At 36.1% G+C, this 19,344-nt stretch overlaps 1 protein-coding gene across 1 annotated transcript in view; it reads left to right on the top strand.

Annotated features, from left to right (window-relative positions):
- Positions 1–19,344, top strand: part of EFCAB5 (EF-hand calcium binding domain 5) — a 143,131-nt gene that overhangs the window by 22,873 nt on the left and 100,914 nt on the right. The window contains exon 5 of the mRNA XM_046675528.1: positions 11,180–11,756. Within this exon, the coding sequence (XP_046531484.1) occupies positions 11,180–11,756 (577 nt within the window). The remainder of the gene's footprint in view (positions 1–11,179; positions 11,757–19,344) is intronic.

The following is a 19,344-nucleotide window of genomic DNA, read 5'->3' as shown; positions in this document are numbered from 1 at the left end:
ATCCCAATCAGAATCCCAATGATATTCTTCACAGAAATAGAACAAGGAATCCTAAAATTTATGTGGGGCAAGAAAAGCTAAAGCAATACTGAGAAAAAAGAAGAAAGCTGGAGGCATCACAATCCCTGACTTCAAAATATACTACAAAGCTATAGTAATCAAAACAGCATGGTCTGGTACAAAAACAGACACACAGATCAATGGAACAGAATTGAAAGCCCAGAAATAAAACCACACATCTATGGACAGCTAATCTTTGACAAAGGTGCTAAGAACATACAACGGCGAAAGGAAAGTCTCTTCAATAAATGGAAAAACTGGACAGCCACATGCAAAAGAATGAAAGCAGAGTGTTATCTTTTGTCATACACAAAAATTAACTCAAAATGGATTAAAGACTTAAAGATGAGATGTGAAACCATAAAACTCCTAGAAGAAAATATAGGCGGTACACTCTTTGACATCAGTCTTAGAAGGATCTTTTTGAATATCATGTCTACTTGGGCAAGGGAAACAAAAAAAAAATAAACAAATGGGACTACATCAGACTAAAGAGCTTCTGCAAGGCAAAGGAAACTAGGAACAAAACGAAAAGACAACCCACCAACTGGGAGAAAATATTTGCCAATCATATATCTGACAAGGGGTTAATCTCCAAAATATATGAAGAACTCATACAACTCAACAACAACAACAACAACAACAAACAGCTCAATCAAAAAATGGGCAGAGGATATGAACAAACATTTTTCCAAAGAAGATATACAGATGGCCAATAAGCACATGAAAAGATGTTCAACATCACTAATCATTAGGGAAATGCAAATCAAAACTATAATGAGATATCACCTAACACCTGTTAGAATAGCTATAATCGCCAAGACAGAAAACAACAAATGTTAGAGAGGGTGTGGAGAAAAGGGAATCCTCATACGCTGCTGGTGGGAATGCAAACTGGTACAGCCACTATGGAAAAGAGTATGGAGATTTCTCAAAAAATTAAAAATAGAAATATTATACAACCCAGCTACCCCACTACTGGATGTTTAGCCAAAGAACTTGACACCAACAAATCAAAGAGACTTATGCACCCCTGTGTTCATTGCAGCATTATTCACAATAGCCAAGACGTGGAAGCAACTCTAGTGCCTGAGGACTGATGAATGGCTAAAGAAGATAAGGTATAATATGCACAATGGAATATTACTCAGCCATAAAAGAAGACAAAATCATCCCATTTGCAACAATATGGATGGACCTTGAGGGTATTGTGTTAAGTGAAATAAGCCAGACAGTGAAAGAGAAACACCACATGATTTCACTCATATGTGGAAGATAAACACGTGGACAAAGAGAACAGATTAGTGGTTACCATAGGGGAAGGAGGTTGGGGGGTAGGTATAAGAGGTAAAGGGGCACATATATATGGTGACCGACAAATAACGTACAACTGAAATTTCACAATGTTATAAACTATTATGACCTCAATAAAATTTTTTTAAAATGAGAATCAATGAATACATTGCAATACAGTCATACAATGAAATATGAAGCAGTGAAAAATGAATGAACTGGAGCTGTACTTATCAATATAGGTAAATTTCACAAAGATAAATTATTAAAAAAGTCAGAATTCACATGGTATGAAATCATTTTTATAAAATTTAAAAACAAGAACAATGTTGTATTGCTTAGATATAATATAAACAAATGCAGAGAAATGATAAACATGAAATTCAGAATGATGTTTCTATCAAGTAGGGGCATATGGGAGGCTTCAATATATAGGTAATTTTTTCTTAAGCTAAGAGTAGATACATGGCTACTTATATCATCATTATGCTTACAGGTCTTAAGTATTTCCTAATAAATAAGATTTAAAAAATGGTCTAGGGCCGGCCGAGTGGTGCCGCGGTTAAGTTCGCACGTTCCACTTTGGTGGGGGTTGTTTACCGGTTCGGATCCCGGGTGTGGACATGGCACCACTCAGCAAGCCATGCTGTGGTAGGCATCCCACATATAAAGTACAGGAAGATGGGCATGGATGTTAGCTCAGGGCCAGTCTTCCTCAGCAAAAAGAGGAGGGTTGGCAGCAGATGTTAGCTCAGGGCTAATCTTCCTCAAAAAAAAGAAAAGGGTCTAAGTTATGCAGATTCTGGTCTCTTACCCTTTTATTGCACTAGTATTATTTATTGAGAGTAATTAATGATTGGAGCATGATTCAGTAGCTACTTTCTAGTAATGTTAAAAATAATGAGTATAAAAATAATTTTCCCATTTATATCTTCTTTTCTTCTGCATCCACAAAGTAACAGAGGCAAAGATTTAACAATACACAGCCCTGATTATACTGTGGTTCAGCTAGGCACTGATATTCTTTTTCAGTGCACAGAAGCAAATTGACTAGTGGCTAATATTTGAAAAGAGCTGAAACTACTTCAACTCCATGGCCATTTCAGAAAAAAACTTGACTCCCAATAAGTTTTTCATTCCACTCACCTCAGCAACCATGGGTGTAGAAAAACATCTGATAGCTTATTTTTCAGAGCCTCGTCTAGCTAGGTCTTGGGAAACCAAGGCCAAGCTAGCCCATTATGCTAGGGAAAAGTCATACAATTCTGTGTGCTGAAGCCAGTAAAAATATATGGTCTTTCAATCTCAGATGGACTTTCCATATTACCCAGAAATCTATGTATGTGTTTGTAGTGTGCTCCTTTCCAACCCTACAACAATTATTTCAAACTTTTATCATGCATAATCAAGCCCGTGATTTCAACAGTCCTTGGTTTTAGCAATATTTATTTTATTCCACAAAAAATAGAGGATGTTAGAGGGAATGCCTTCAGTATAGTATAGGAAACATCTTATCTCATCCAAGTCTGTTGTATATTCTTGATCTCAATACCTCTTATCTTCTCAGACCCTGAGGACCATCATTGAATCTCTCTCCTGTAGCTTCTGTTTTCCTCTCTACATTGGCTCTTGCCTCTCGCTGTAAATATGGTCAAGCCTATCCCACTTTTAAAGAAAAGTCCTTCTCTTCACAATCACCCTCCTTGAAATAATTGTCCACTTGTCCAGTCTGCACTTTACCTCCAAGTCGCTCCTCAACCTACTGCAGTCTAGGTCCCGTTCTCATCACAGAAATTACTCTCCCTAAGGTCAGTGAAGAAAAAACTGGATGCTAACTACTTTCTACTTAGATCATTTGATTTCTCTGGAGCACTTGACACTACTGACCACTTCTTCTGTAGTGATTTTTTTTGTCTGCCCAACGTCTCTTTGGGAAACCACCCTTCTCTCTTTCTTAATCCATTTATTTAGATGGGGCTGAGCCCACCCCTGGAGATCCAGGGATGGGTGGTGATCCAAGTCTGATCAATCAGAATACTCACCACCCCTTCAGTGCTGTGGTTGGTTCAGAAATCGGCATATACTTTATGCCGAGTCAGTTAAAACCTTTCCCAGATTTTTAAAACTGGAATTTTAGTGGCAGATTTTTTTAAAAAAAGTCAGCAGTTATAAGGACTATGTAAATCTAAAGCTGCTGGTGACCATTTTTATCAACATGTGAGGATAACATGCCTAAATTAATTCCACAGGGCAAAGCAGAGACTAGAGGTGGATTTCAGCTGTGCCTGAAAACATTTATGTCCCCGGACTTTCCAGCTATATGAGCTAATACATTCCATTTTTAGTTTAAGCTATGTGAGAAGGATTTCAATTGCTTGTAATGGAAAGGGTCTTTAATAATACATCCTTCTTGAAATTCTTTCTTCTAGTGGTTTCTGTAATTCTAACTTATCCTATTTTCCTCCCAACTCCCTAGTCACTCTCAGACTCCTAAGTGTCCTTTTTCTGCCTATTCCTTAAAAATGTTGCATGAGATTCCTTTCTTGGTTCTATTCTCGTTAAGTCTAGACACTCTCTCTGAGTGAGCTCATTCAATAATAATAATAACTACAGATTTTAGGGTATATATATAATTCATATATATATCATTTTCTCATCATGACTATCTACAAAAATATAATTATTGTTTCCATTTTACAGAAGTAGAAGCTGAGTCTAAGTTGAGTAACTTGTTCTAAGTCACATGGCTATTAAATGTTAGAGCTGGCATTTGAACCCTGGTGTCTCTGATTCCAATGCCCATAATGTTTTTTAATACATTTATTCATTTATCAAATATTTGAGTGCTTATTATGTACCTGACACTACTCTAACCACTGGGAAATCAGTAGTAACTATCACAGACAAAATCTCTACATTAATGTGTCTTAATTTCTAAAGTGAGTTAGAAACAGGTTAGTCTTCCTAAAAACAATTCATGATTTTAGCCAGTGCAATAAGGCAAGTAAAGGAAATAAAAGTTATAAAGATTGTAAAGGGAAAAGTAGAAATGTCTTTTTTTTTTTTTTGCAGATGACATGATTGTGAACAAAGCAGCTAGTATATATTTAGGAAGGTTTCTGGATACAAAATCAATATACAAAAACCAATTAGGTGCTGGCCTGGTGGCATAATGGTTAAGTTTGCATGCTCAGTCTCGGCAGCCCAGGGTTGGCAGGTTTGGATCCTGGGCACAGACCTAGAACTGCTTGTCAAGCCATGCCGTGGTGGCATCCCACATAAAATAAAGGAACATTGGCACAGATGTTAGCTCAGTGACAACCTTCCTCCAGCAAAAGAGGGAAATTGGCAACAGATATTAGCTCAGGGCTAATCTTTCTCACACACGCAGAAAAAATACACAAAAAATATTGTATTTCTCTATATTAGCAACAAACAGAAAATGAAATTTTAGAAATATAATTTTAATAGTATCAAAAACATTAAATATCTGGAAATAAATCTAACCAAAAATGAGCAAAACCTCTACACTGAAATTATAAAGCTTTGCCAAAAGAAATTAAAGACAACCTAAATAAATGAAAGCACATACCATATTCGTGAATTAGAAGACTTAATATTGTCAAGACAGTAGTTCTCCCTCAGTTGACCTCTAGATTCAATGTAATTCTAATCAAAACTTCTGTAGGGTTCTGTATGTGTGTCTGTGTGTATAAATTGACTAATTGATTCTGAAATTTATGTGGAAATGCAAAGGACCCAGAAAAGCCAAGGAAATCTTGGAGAATAACAAAGCTGGAGGATTTATACTACCAAATATCAAGACTTATAGCAAAGTTACAGAAATTAGGATAGTATGATATTGGCATAAGGATAGACAAATAAGCCAAAAGAACAGAATAGAGACTTCAGTTCAAAGTCCTGTATTGAAAGCAGGAGGTGTTTTTAATAATGGTGTCAAATGGAAAATATGTATTTTGAGTCCTACCTCACTCCACACACAAAAATAAATTCTACGTGAATTGTAGATCTAAATGTGAATGATAAAACAATAAATCATTTTAGAAGAAAACGTAGGAAAATATTCTCATGATTTTGGAGTAGGCAAAGATTTCTTAAAACACAAAAAGTACTGACCATAAAAGAAAAAAAAATTCAGAGATGGAAACATTAAAATTAAGAGCTTCTGTTCCTCAGAAAACACCAGTAAGAGAGTGAAAAGACAAGCAAGATATGAGAAAAGATATTTACAATAGAAGATTTTTTAATCTGACTATATAGAGAACTCTTACAAATCGTTAAGACAGAAAACCCAATAGAAAAATAGATAATGGACTTGAACAGATACGTCATCAAAGAAGATATTCACATAGCCTATAAATAGAGGAAAAGGAGTTTCAGTTCATAAATCACAAAGGAAATGCAAATTAAAATCATGAGGTAAAACTGTGTTTTCAGGGGGACTGGCCCCATGGCATAGTGGTTAAGTTGAGCGTGATCTGCTTCCGCGGCTTGGGTTTACAGGTTCAGATCCCGGGCACAGATCTGCACCACTTGTCAGCCATGCTGTGACGGCAACCCACAGACAGAGTAGAGGAGGGTTGGCACAGATGATTAGCTCAGGGCAAATCTTCCTCAAGCAAAAGAGGAAGACTGACAACAGATGTTAGCTCAGGGGCAACCTTTCTCAAAAAAACCCCCTATGTGTCCAGTAGAATAACTAAAACAAAAACACAGACAATACCAAATCCTGACAAGGATATGGAATACAGGAATTTTCAAACATTGCTGGTGGGAATCTAAATTGGTACAACTTCAGAAAACGATTTGGCACTATTTATAAAGCTGAACTTGCATATACCCTATGATCAGCATTTGTACTCCTAGGTGCATACCAAGAGAATTGAATCTATATGTCTATCAAAAGACATGTAGAGGAAAGATCATGGCGCCTTTTTTTATGTAGTAGCCAAATCTGGAAACTATTCAAATCTCCATTGACAGAGTGAATTTAAAAGTTGTAGTATATTTATAAAATATAATACTATGCAGCAATGAATAACAACTACTACCAGCCAACATGGGTAAAAGTAGTTAAATTATTGAGCAAAAACGGATACCATAGAGCACACACTGTATGATTCCATTAACATGAAGCCCCAAAACAGGCAAAATTAATCTGTAGTGTTTAAAGTCAAGGGAGTGTTACCAAAGAAATGAAGAAAGGAAGGAGGAAGAAAATAAGAGAGAGAGGGACAGGAAGAGAGGGAGTGAGACAGATGGGAAGAAAAAGAGGAAGGAAGGAAGGAAGGGAGAATGGAAGAAGGAAAGAAGGAAGGTACATTAGTGTTACTTTTGGAGGGAGATTGTGACTGGAGAGGTAGCATGAGGGGATTCTGGAATCCTGGTGATGCTCTTTTATCTTTTTTTAAAAATAGGATAAAATATTTGTTGTTGTTAGTGCCATTGAGTCTATTCTGACTCCTGGCAACCCTGTGTACAGCCGACTGGAACTCTACCTGGTCTTTTTGTGCCATCCTCTCACCTTTGGGTGCTATATCAGACAAAGCTCCACTGCTATTTGTAGGCTTTTCATAGCAAATTTTTTTGAAAGTGGATGGCCAAGTTGTCCTTCGTAGTCTATCTAGTCTGGAATTGTTTCCATTTCTGTGAAAAAGGCTATCAGAATTTTGATAGAAATTGCATTGAATCTGTAGATCCCTTTGGGTAGTATCTACATCTTAACATTGTTGAGGCTTCCTATCCATGATCTTTCTTCTTTTTTAATGTAGTCACGTACAGTTGTAAATCTACCTCTGAGCACTGCTTTCACTGTATCCCATAAGTTTGGTATGTTGTGTTTTCACTTTTATTTGTCTCTAAGTATTTTCTAATTTCCCTTGTGATTTCTTTTTTGACCCATTGGTTGTTTAAGAGTATGTCTTTCAATTCCCGCAGATTTGTGAATTTTCCAATTTTCCTTTTGTTATTGATTTCTAACTTCATCCTGATTTGGTCAGAGAAGATACTTTGTATGATATCTATGTTTTTAAATCTATTGAGATTTGTTTGGTGGTCTAACATATGGTCTATCCTGGAGAATGTCCCATGTACACTTAAGAAGAATGTGTATTCTGCTGTTTTGGGGTGGAGTGTTCTGTATATGTCTGTTAGGGCTAGTTAGTTAATTTTTGTATATGGTATGAGGTTGGAGTCCAGCTTCATTTTTTTTGCATATAGATATCCAGTTGTTACAGCACCATTTGCTGAAGTGACCATGTTTCCCCATTGAATGATCTTGGCACCTTTGTCAAAAATCATTTGGTTATAGATATATGGATTTATTTCTAGACTCTCAATTTTATTCCATTTCTATATGTCTGGTCTTATGCCAGTACCACTTCAGTAAAGTTTTATAGTTTTCTTCATATTGGTCTGACACATTTTTGTTTGGTTTATCTCAAGATTTTTTTTTCCTGAAGAAGATTTGCCCCAAGCTAACATATGTTGCCAATCTTCCTCTTTTTGCTTGAGGAAGATTTGCCCTGAGCTAACATCTGTGCCAGTCTTCCTCTATTTTGTATGTGGATCACTGCCATGGCATGGCCACCAATAAGTGGTGTAGATCTCCACCTGTGAACCAAACCTGGGCCACCAAAGCAGAGTGCACTGAACTTAACCATTAGGCCACAGGGCTGGCCCCTCAAGATATTTTTAAGTTTTGATGCTATTATAAGAAGAAACTTTTAAAAATTATTGATATTGATTATTTTGTGATTTTTTAAAAAGATTGTGGTAAAATATACATAAAATTTACCATTTAAACTGTGTTAAAAGTGTACAGTTCAATGGCATTAAGTAAATTCACAATTTTGTACAACCATCCCCATTGTCTAGTTCCAGAAATTTTTTATCATCCTAAACAGAAAGTCCATTTGGTAAGCCTTTTAAAGCTGAAGATTTGTATCTTTCTTCAGTACTGAGAGGTTTTCTTGCATTATTTCTTCAAATTTTTCCTTACCTCTACACTCTTGGTTCACTTTATTTGACACTTTAATAAAGTGAATATTAAAAATTCTGGATCTATCCTCCATTCTTTTCTTTCTTTTGCCTTTTTTTATCCAGCTTGGCTTGATCTTCCAGCTTTCTGGTTGGTTGTTTAGTATTTTCTGATGTTCAAGCCAATGTGTTGATGGTTTTATTGGCAACAATAATCCTTTTTCATTTCCAAGTGATTTTTCTCTCTCTCTCTCTCACTTTATTGGTTTGTTCAGTATCTTTTTTAAAATAAACTTTTATTTTTAGCATACTTTTAGATTTACAAAAAATTGTGAAAACAATACAGAGAGTTCCTGTCTACCCCACATCCAGTTTTACCTATTATTATCTTATATTAGTACGGCATATTTGTCACAATTAATGAGCCAATATTGATACATCATTTATTAACTAAAGTCCATACTTGATTCAGATTTCCTTACTTTTAACCTAATGTCCTCTTACTGTTCCAGGATCCCATCTAGGACACTATATTATATTTAGTTGTCACGTCTGTTCAGATTTTTCTTTGCTCTGACAGTTTCTCAAGATTTCTTTGTTTTTTATGACCTTGACAGTGTTAAGAAATACTATCAGATATTTTTGTAGAATGTCCCTAATTGAGATTTTTCTGATGTTTTTTATGACTGTATGATTTTGGTTTTTAATTATACTTGGGTTATTGGTTTTTGGGAGGAAGGCTACAGAGGTAAAGTGCTAGTCTCCTCACAACTATCAAGTATGTTATATATGCTGTCAACATGACTTTTCACTGTTGATGTTAATCTTGATGATCTGGCTGAGATAGTTTTTGTCGAGTTTGTCCGCTGTAAAGTTATTCTTTTTCCTCCATTTCCATACTTTTGAGAAGTCACTATGTACAGCCCACACTTCAGGAACAGAGTTCTGCTCTACTTCCTTGAGGGCAGAAGATCTACATAAGTTAATTTGAATACTTCTGTACATAAGACTTGTTTATTTTCCCCTGTTTACTTATTTATTCAAGTATTTATTTATATCAGTATGGACTTATGGATGTTTATTTTATACTTGGGTTATAATCCAATACTACTTCATTTCATGGCTCAAATTGTTCCATCTTTGGCCATTAGGAGCTCTTTCAGTTGGCTGCTGTGTCCCTTTGACACATCCCAATCATTATAGAGGATTTTTTTTTTTTTTTTAGTACTTCCTTATTTTCTAGCACTACAAGATGCTCCAGGCTCATCTTGTATTTTTTCTGCCCCAGTCCTAGAATCAGCCATTTCTCCAACAAGTCCTGGACATTTTTTTAAACTGGAGAATGATATTAGAAACCAAGATTTGAGCAGTAGGTGTCCAAGCTCTCTTAATTTTTTTTTTAAACATTCATAACATTCTTTTTATTTCCTCTGATTTCTCTGCTTGGAGGATATTAATTACAATTCTTTTACAGACTCCTTACATTTATTCTATTAATGATATTTCCTTGGGTAATATTAACTATTGCACTTGTTGAATCTGGTCATAGAGATAGTTTTCTTTAAATATTCAGTGATTCTTATGTGTATGCTTACATTCGCATTTGGGAATCCCTGTTAGCATTTCTGTGGGCAGAGTGTCTGTTTTCTGTAGCCTGCTGCCAGTGATTGTGGAGGAGGGGTAAGATGTGCAGACAGTGAAGTCTGTCAGCAATTTATTTTCTCTGTGTGTGGAGGCATGATCCTGCCTCTCTAGCCCGAACTCCCTTGTCCTAGTACAGACGTGAATGCCTCTGGTGCCTGATGATCAGCTCAATTGGGGATGAAGGTAAACAAAAAGGTCAGTTATTCCCCTGCTACATCCTTTAAACTTGAGGCGCTCAAAGCTGTTCCCAGATTTCGCAGTGATCTTCTCCCGTAACTCTTTAGTCCTATAGTTTCTTTAATCGATCTAATCTCGCCTACCTTACATTTTTCAGAGACCCTCAAAATTTCTCACTCCTGAAAGCCCCTTTCATGATTGCCAGCACTCTTATATTTATACTAAAATACACACACATAGCACACACACAACCTTTTCTGTCATTTCTAGAGTTTTGTGTAGGGAAGGGATCCAGGTACCTGTTCTCAGTCCATTAGCTTGGTCTAATATCTCCATACTGAATTTTAAAAATGAAAACATGAAAGAGGCTGGAAATATTAGAGTGGGAAGAATGACATTTAAATATACATGTGTGGTACACTCTCTTTACTGCCTACTCAGCCCCACCTTTGTGCCCACCAACTGAACCTCAATTTTGTAGCAGATGGAAATCACTTGATATCAGGGAACTTGTCTAAACCCTGACATGAGGGAATAAATTATAATTGGTCAAAACTCTTCACAGTAATCTCTTTTCCCTTTACCAGCTACTGGTCTCGGCATGGGCATGTAACCTAACTAGGGCCAATGAAATGTAAAGTCTTGGAGGAGGGTGTCTGAGAAAATCCCTTTGTTCTCAATCCTTTTTCCTATAAAGAAGTGACACCTGGAGCTGCAATAGCTGTCTTGTGATCCTGAAGTACAAGCACAAAAAATGAATAAAGAACAATAGAAAAAGGCTAGGTACGTAATGAAAAATACTGAGTTGCTGAATGACTTCTGTTTAAGTCCACAATAAATGTCCTTATGGTTAAAGTCACTGTTGTCTGATTTTCTGTCACTTTCAGCTGTATTTGAATACACCATGTAAATGGATGTAAAGAACTTTTTTTCTAATAATATTCTAAAGTAACATTGATTACCACTACTTCTAATATTTCTTACATTTTACTTTTTTTCCCCTCAGAATTAAATATGGAGGGGCAGCCAAAACTTTCAACTGGTTTAATAAAGGACTCTAACGTTGGAATCTCAAAGAATATTGTGGTTAGAAAACCTGCAAACGTGATTTTCAATTTAGATCAAACTGCACTGAACTCAAAGCTCAAAGAACCATGGAAGAAAAATCTTTTTGAGAGAGTGGAGGCAAGAGCCCAGGCAATGCAGCAGAAAATAATAGATAAGGATAACCTGAAGAAGGAACTAGAAAAAAAGGCTGAAAAAAAACTCCCCAGGGATAATCTGGCTGAGGAGTGGTTTAACACTGAAAACATGACCCTGAGCACTCGTGCATATTTGCTTGACAAACTTTTACCCACCTTAGTTCCTGCGGTTGAAAACATGTTAATGCAAGTAGAAAAGAAGAAGCTTTTGGCAGAAGCTGATATTCCAACCAAGTTTGATCCAATTAATCATTTGGGGGAATACTTAATGAGAAACAATCCTTATTATATCAAAGACTTGGGAATGTCTGGTTATCAGAGGGTGATGAGAGATATCACAGAAGACCTGAAGTTACATGTTCCTGGCACCATCTGCAACAGGTACAATTTGTTATATTTTCAGTTGATCATCTAGCTCCTTCCATTGAAAAGCAAGTAGAACAATAACATACTCATGCAAACAGGACCTAGAATAAGTAATCTAATAGTTATTCAAAAAGTATTTATTGAGCTATTACTCTATGCTTCATTATTTACGAGGCACTATAAAGATTAATGAAGTATATTAAATAAGTTCCTTGTATTCATGGATTTAGTTATCTCACTAGGATCCCAAGTGTATATTTGTTTGTTTATTATCTGTCTCCCAGCACTGGAAAGTAAGCTATATCAGAGTAGGGATTGATTTATTTATTTTTTTGCTGAGGAAGAGTCTCCCTGAGCTAACATCTGTGGCCAATCTTCCTGTATTTTGTATGTAGGACACCACCACAGCATGATTTGATGAGCGGTGTGTAGGTCCATGCCTGGGATCTGAACGCATGAACCCCAGGCTACAGAAGTGGAGTGCATGAACTTAACCACTATGCCACCGGGCCAGCCCCCCTCCCGTTTATTTTTTGTCATGCAGAAGATATTTTGTCTCTATGTGGCTGAATTTATTTACTGTCATGCGTTGCTTAACGACAGGCTTATGTTCTGAGAAATGTGTCATTAGGTGATTTCCTCGTGTGAACATCATAGAGCATACTTATACAAACTTGGATGGTATAGCCTACTACACACCTAGGCTATATGGTACTAATCTTATGGGACTCAGTTTGTTGTTTCATAATCACTGTGGGGCCTGTGCTGTACCTTGAGATATCTTTTGGGCATTTTTCCTGTGATTCCTCTTTGTTAGCCTTTTGCACTAATAATGAAACATTTGATCCGTGAAAAGAAAGAATCACAAAAAAATATTCCATAGAATTACTTTCTGTACCACAGCTACATAAAGAAGAAAACTAAGTCAGAGTACATTTTCAAGCATTAAGTATACACAAATCAAGTAGAAACTAAAAGAGAAAGAGACACAGGCCTTTATTTTACTTATAATCCCTACAAATTAACTCATGTACAGTGTTCAAGGAAGTAATGCAGACTATGTGACAAAATTCATTCTGCATGTTTTCTATTAGAATATAGTATCTGCAAATGGTTTGAAGATTTACTTCAAAGTACTTACTTTTGTCTTTCAAAAAAACCTTAAAATGTCTAACTCGTCCTTACAAGATGCCAGCACTAGGACTTGGCAAGACTGAGGGAATGTGTCATCCTTGATATGGGTCTTCCCCAGTTGCCAGGAGACAATGACTTCCTAGACTGATGTCTGTCTGCTCATACCCCACACCAGCTGCCACCTCATAACTGAGCCAAACCCTTGTGCTTATATTATGCTAGGAAATCTCATAGATGCTTCTCCCACAGGTAATATTATTAATATTAATCATCTTGTCAATCTCTATTAAATATCATATTTTATCAATCCAGTAAAACAGATTATGCCAAAAGTGAGTGGATAGATAAGGGAAATGTATTTTAATAGTATTTGAATGACTATTATACACCATGGTGTGTGGTAGGATTTTATCCAAATAGGTTCTACTTTTGTTCAACCTGAAGCATAATAATAATGTATAAACACTGACTAGTTTCATATCCATCTATAAACCACACTCCATTGTATATGTATATATCCCATTGTTAAAGTACTTAGAAATTCAAGTACTTGTACACTGAGAAATCACGGTCTCCCTGGATGTTGTCCTAATATTCTGTACACATATACACACAACTCGATGTTGAATGAATCTCTGGTCCTGCTTCAGAGGCACAAAACATTCCTAATGTTGAAAAGACTGAGGTAGAGTTCCTGAGTAAGTTTACTCCAGCTAGAGCTGGATATCTGACATAATACCTGAAACAGTGTGGTGCTCCTGGAGTATTAACACCTAAAACTATCGAAGATGTTAAGAAATTCCTAGGATTTGCCAGATAATTCTATTGATTCATTTTAAACTATCCAGTAACTGATATCCTCAACAGAAGGTAGAATTTCTTTCTATTTATAGACGAGAAGAGACTGAAGAACTTACGTGCTACTGCCTTGTGCTTACATTATGCTAGGAAACCCCATAGGTGCTTCTCCCACAGGTGATATCATTAACATTAATCATCTTGTCAATAGGTACTGGATATCACATCACTGAATATCCCCTGTCCTAGCTCAGTCCTACACCATCGAAACAGGTCCTTCCCAGCCTTCCAGTGGGGAAAATCCTTATTCTGGTGGCCTCTGCCTTGCTCTTACTCCTCCAGGAAAGTGGCTCAATTGGAATTCAACCACTTCATTTGGAAATAGGAAATCTTCACTGACAAGGCCAGCTTCAAAGCTTGGAGGCACTACATCTGAGGTACCTAGAATTAATGACAATGAACTTAGACCACCAAGCCTTGACTTAGTCCACCTGTGGCAGATAGGCTGCATTCTTTATGCACATTAATTTTATCACCTCCTACCTATCAACTAATCAAAATCACTAGCCAGATGTTGTCTAAGACAAAAAAAAAAAAAGCTAGCCAGCTTTCTCCATCTAGAACATCCTCACCCCCGCCCTCTCTAGCTGGCTAATTTCTACTTGTCCTTCAAGAATCAGCTCAAGTATCACTTCCTCTGGGATACCTTTTGTCACGTCTGGTCTGGATTAGGCACTCTTTTTATATTCCTGAAGCACCTGTAGGCTCACGTCAGCTCTTAGCACATTGGAATGGGATTGTTGATTTACCTCCCCATAATCTCCTGGAAGACAGGGACTATTTTGTAAAAATGCCTATATTTCCAACACTGAGCACATTGCTTGATATGCATTGGAGCTCAATAAATGTTTGTTAGATGAACAAATTAATAAATTTATTGAGGAGTTTTCATTCACTCAGTCAGTAGTTATTGCACAGCCACTGAATGATCAATGTTGAGCCATACCTTATAGGGAAAAAAATATAAAATTTACTTCTTGTCTTGAGGAACTTAAACAGTGTAGTTGAGGAAATATAACTGAAACATAGCTAAATTTATAAAACAGTTGTCCGTATGTACTCTCCTCACTTACCACACATTTCTCAACCTGTTCCATCTGGACTTTTTTCCAGGCTCTCTTCAATAAATGGCACTTACCAAGATCACAACATTCTCCATGCTTCTAAGCCCACTGGAAAGTTTGCAGTCCTCATCTTATTTGACCTCTTAGCAGTATTCAATGACGTTGACCATTTCCTCCTTGAAATACTCTTTCCCTTCCCTTGCCTGATATTGTTCTTCACCAGTTTTCCTTCTACTTCTGTTTAGTCCTTCTCAGTGTCCTTTGCTGGCTCATTCTCTGCTACCTGATCTTCAAATATTAAGGTTCCTTAAGGCATGGTTCTCCTATCACTCCATAATCTGTCCCTGAGTGCTCTTATTCCAACACATGACTTCGGTTACCATCTATATATTCATGACTGTTACATTTATATCGCTAGCCCAGACACCTTTTTGAGCTCTGGACCAGTATATGCAGTTCTCTATTCAATATCTGCACTTGGATGTTTCACAAGCTCCTAAATTTCACCAAGCCATTGTCTTATTTGATTATTCATCCAGATTCTCAAGCTAAAATCTGAGAGATCAATCTTGATGACACCTTCTGCTTCCTCATTGTTCACTCGCTGTCAATCATTAAGTCCTGCTGATTTTACTTCATTCTCTCAAATCTGTTCATTTCTGACCCTCTCCACTGCTGCCACCCTAGACTAAGCTACTATCATCCTTCACCTGCGTTATCGCAACAGTCTCCTAATTGGTATGTTTACATCCACTCTTGCCTTCTTCCAAACTATTCTTTACCTGTAACTGAAGTGGCTTTTTGTTCCCCATTGTGAAACTTTTCAGTGGCATCCCTTTACTCTTAGGATAAAGACCAAGATCCTTAACTAGGCCTATAAGACCTTCCTTGTGTGACCTGGTCCCTGATTTCTTTCTAGCCCTGGCTCTTGCTTCTTTCCTTTTCACACTCTGCTCCAGGCACACGGGATTTCTTTCAGTTCTTCAGACATACTCTGTTTCTTTCCACCTCAGGGTCTTTACATATGTCATTCCCTCTGCCTATATCACTCTGCTCCTATGTCTGTCATATTCGCCATTGAATCCCCAGCGTCTAACGCTGTGTTGTGTAATGCTTGATAAATATTTTTTTTTAATTGAGGTAATATTAATTTATAACATTATATAGATTTCAGGAGTGTATCATTATAATTCAACTTCTGTATACACTACATTGTGTTCACCACCAAAAGTCTAGTTTCCATCCATCATTGTACATCATCTCCTTTACCCCTTTCACCCTCCTGACCCTCCTTCCCATTTAGTAACCACCAATATCTTCTCTGTATCTATGAGTTTGTTTTTTATCTTCCACTTATGAGTGAAATCATATGGTGTTTGTCTTTTTCTATCTGACTTATTTCACTTAGCACAATGCCATCAAGGTCCATCCATGTTATTGCAAATGGCAATGTTTCATCTTTTTTTGACTGAGTAGTATTCCGTTGTATATATATACCAAGTCTTCTTTATCTATTCATCTCTTGTTGGGCACTTATGTTGTTTCCATGTCTTGGCTTTTGTAAATAATGTTGCAATGAACACAAGGGTGCGTATATCTTTTCAAATTAGTGTTTTTGTATTATTTGGATAAGTACCCGGAAGTGGAATAGCTGGATCATATGGTAGTTCTATCTTGAATTTTTTGAGAAATCTCCATACTGTTTTCCATAGTGGCTGCACCAATTTACATTCCCACCAGCAGTCCACGAGGGTTCCCTTTTCTCTATATTCTCTCCAATGCTAGTTATTTCTTGTCTTTTTAAAAATAGCAATTCTGACAGGTATGAGGTGATATCTCATTGTGATTTTGATTTGTATTTCCCTAATAATTAGTGATGTTGAACATCTTTTCACGTGCCTTTTGGCTGTTTGTATATATTTTTCAGAAAAATGTCTATTCAGATCCTCTCCCCATTTTTTATTCAAGTTGTTTGTTTTGTTGTTGTTGATGAGTATGAATTTTGTATTTTGAATATTAACCCTTTATCAGATAGAGGTTTTGCAAATATCTTCTCCCAATTGGTAGGTTGTCTTTTTGTTTTGTTGATTGTTTTCTTTGCTGTGCAGGAGATTTTTAGTTTGATGTAGTCCCATTTATTTATTTTTGCTTTTGTTTCCGTTGCCTAAGGAGACATATTCAAAAAGATATCACTAAGACTGATGTCAAAGAGCATACTACCTGTTTTCTTCTAGGCGTTTTATGGATTCAGATCTTATATTCAAGACTTTAATTCATTTTGAGTTAATTTTTGTGTACAGTGTAAGAAAGTGTTCTAGTTTGATTCTTTTGAAGTGTGACTGTCCAGTTTCCCCAGCACCATTTATTGAAGAAACTTTCCTTTCTCCATTGTATGTTCTTGGCTCCTTTGTTGAAAATTAGCTCTCCATATACGTGTAGGTTTATTTCTGTGCTCTCAATTCTGTTCCATTGATCTGTGTGTCTGTTTTTTTGCCAATACCATTGCTGTTTGATTACTATAGCTTTGTAGTATACTTTGAATCAAGGAGTGTGGTACCTCCAGCTTTGTTCTTTTTTCTCAGAATTGCTTTGGCTATTCAGGATCTTTTGTTCTTCCATATAAAATTTTGGGATTCTTTGTTCTGTTTCTGTGGAAAGAGTTGTTGGGATTTTGATAGAGATTGCATTGAATCTGTAGGTTGCGTTAGCTAATATGCGCATTTTACCTATGTTAATCCTTCCAATCCATGAACACAGAATAGCTTTTTGTTTCTTTGTGTCTTCTTCCATTTCTTTCAACAATGTCTTATAGTTTTCAGTGTACAGGTCTTTCACCTCCTTGATTAAATTTCTTTCTACATATTTTATTCTTTTTGTTGTGATCATAAATGGGATTGTTTTCTTGATTTCTCTTTCTGCTAGTTTGTTGTTAGTATATAGAAATGCAACTGATTTTTGTATGTTAATTTTGTACCTTGTAACTTTACTGTATTCATTTATTATTTCTAATAGTTTTTTGGTGGATTCTTTAGGATTTCCTATATAAAATTATGTCATCTGAAAATAGTAACAATTTTATTTCTTCCTTTCCAATTGGGCTGCCTTTTTTGTCTTTTTCTTGCCCAATTGCTCTGACTGGGACTTCCAGTACTATGCTGAGTAAGAGTGGCAAGAGTGGGCATCTTTCTCTTGTTCCTGTTCTTAGAGGGATAACTTTCAGTTTTTCACTGTTGAGTGTGATGTGAGCTGTGGGTTTGTCATATGTGGGCTTTATTATGTTAAGTTACTTTCCTGCTATACCCATTTTATTGTGGATGTTTAACCATGCTTGGATCCCTGGAATAAATCCCAGTTGATAATGGTGTATGATCCTTTTAATGTACTGTTATATTTGATTTGCTAATATTTTGTTGACAATTTTTGCATCTAATGTTCATCAGTGATATTGGTCTATAATTTCCTTTTTTGTGTTGTCCTTGTCTGGTTCTGTTATCAGGGAAACGTTGGCCTTATGAGATGAATTAGGAAGCATCCCTTCCTCTTCAATTTTTTGGAAGAATTTTTTATAAGGATAGGTATTAAATCTTCTTTGAATGTTTGGTAGAATTCACCAAAGAAGCTGTCTGGTCATGGACTTCTGTTTTTGATTATTGTTTCAATCTCCTTGCTAGTGATTGGCTATTCAGATTCTCTATTTCTCCTTGATTCAGTTTTGGCAGTTTGTATGTTTCTAAGAATTTATCCATTTCCTCTAGTTTATTCAATTTGTTGGCATATAGCTTTTCCTAGTATTCTCTTATAATCCTTTGTATTTCTATGGAATCTATTGTAATTTCTCCTCCTTCATTTCTGATTTTATTTATTTGAGACTTCTCTTTCTTTTTCTTAGTGAATCTAGCTAAAAGTTTGTCAATTTGGTTTATCTTTTCAAAGAAACAGCTCTTAGTTTCATTAATCTTTTCCATCATCTTTTTAGTCTCTATTTCATTTATTTCCACTCTGATTTTTATTATCTCCTTCCTCCTAGTGACTTTGGGCTTTGTTTGTTCTTTTTTTTAGTTTCCTTAGGTGTAATGTTAGATTGTTTATTTGAGATTTTTCTTGTTTCTTAAGGTAGGCCTATCTTACTATATACTTCCCACTTTGTATTGCTTTTGCAGCATTACATATATTTTGGTATGTTGTATTCTTATTTTCATTTATATTCAGATTTTTTTATTTCTCCTTTGATTTCTTCATTGATCAAATAGTTGTTCAGTAGCATGTTGTTTAGTTTCCACATATTTGTGACTTTTCCAGCTTTCTTCTTGTAGTTGATTTCTAGTTTGATGCTGTTGTGGTTGAAAAAGATGCTTGATATGATTTTGGTCTTCTTAAATTTATTGAGACTTGTTTTATCTCCCCACATATGGTTTATCTTTGACAATATTCCAGATGCACTTGAGAAGAATGTGTATTCTGCTGCCTTTGGAGGGAATGTTCTATATAGACCTATTAAGTCTATTTGGTCTAATGTTTCATTTAAGACTGATATTTCCTTGTTCACT

This window comes from Equus quagga, chromosome 11 (assembly GCF_021613505.1).
Source record: "Equus quagga isolate Etosha38 chromosome 11, UCLA_HA_Equagga_1.0, whole genome shotgun sequence".
Classification (NCBI taxonomy): domain Eukaryota; kingdom Metazoa; phylum Chordata; class Mammalia; order Perissodactyla; family Equidae; genus Equus; species Equus quagga.
This window is presented reverse-complemented; position numbering and strand designations above follow the sequence as displayed.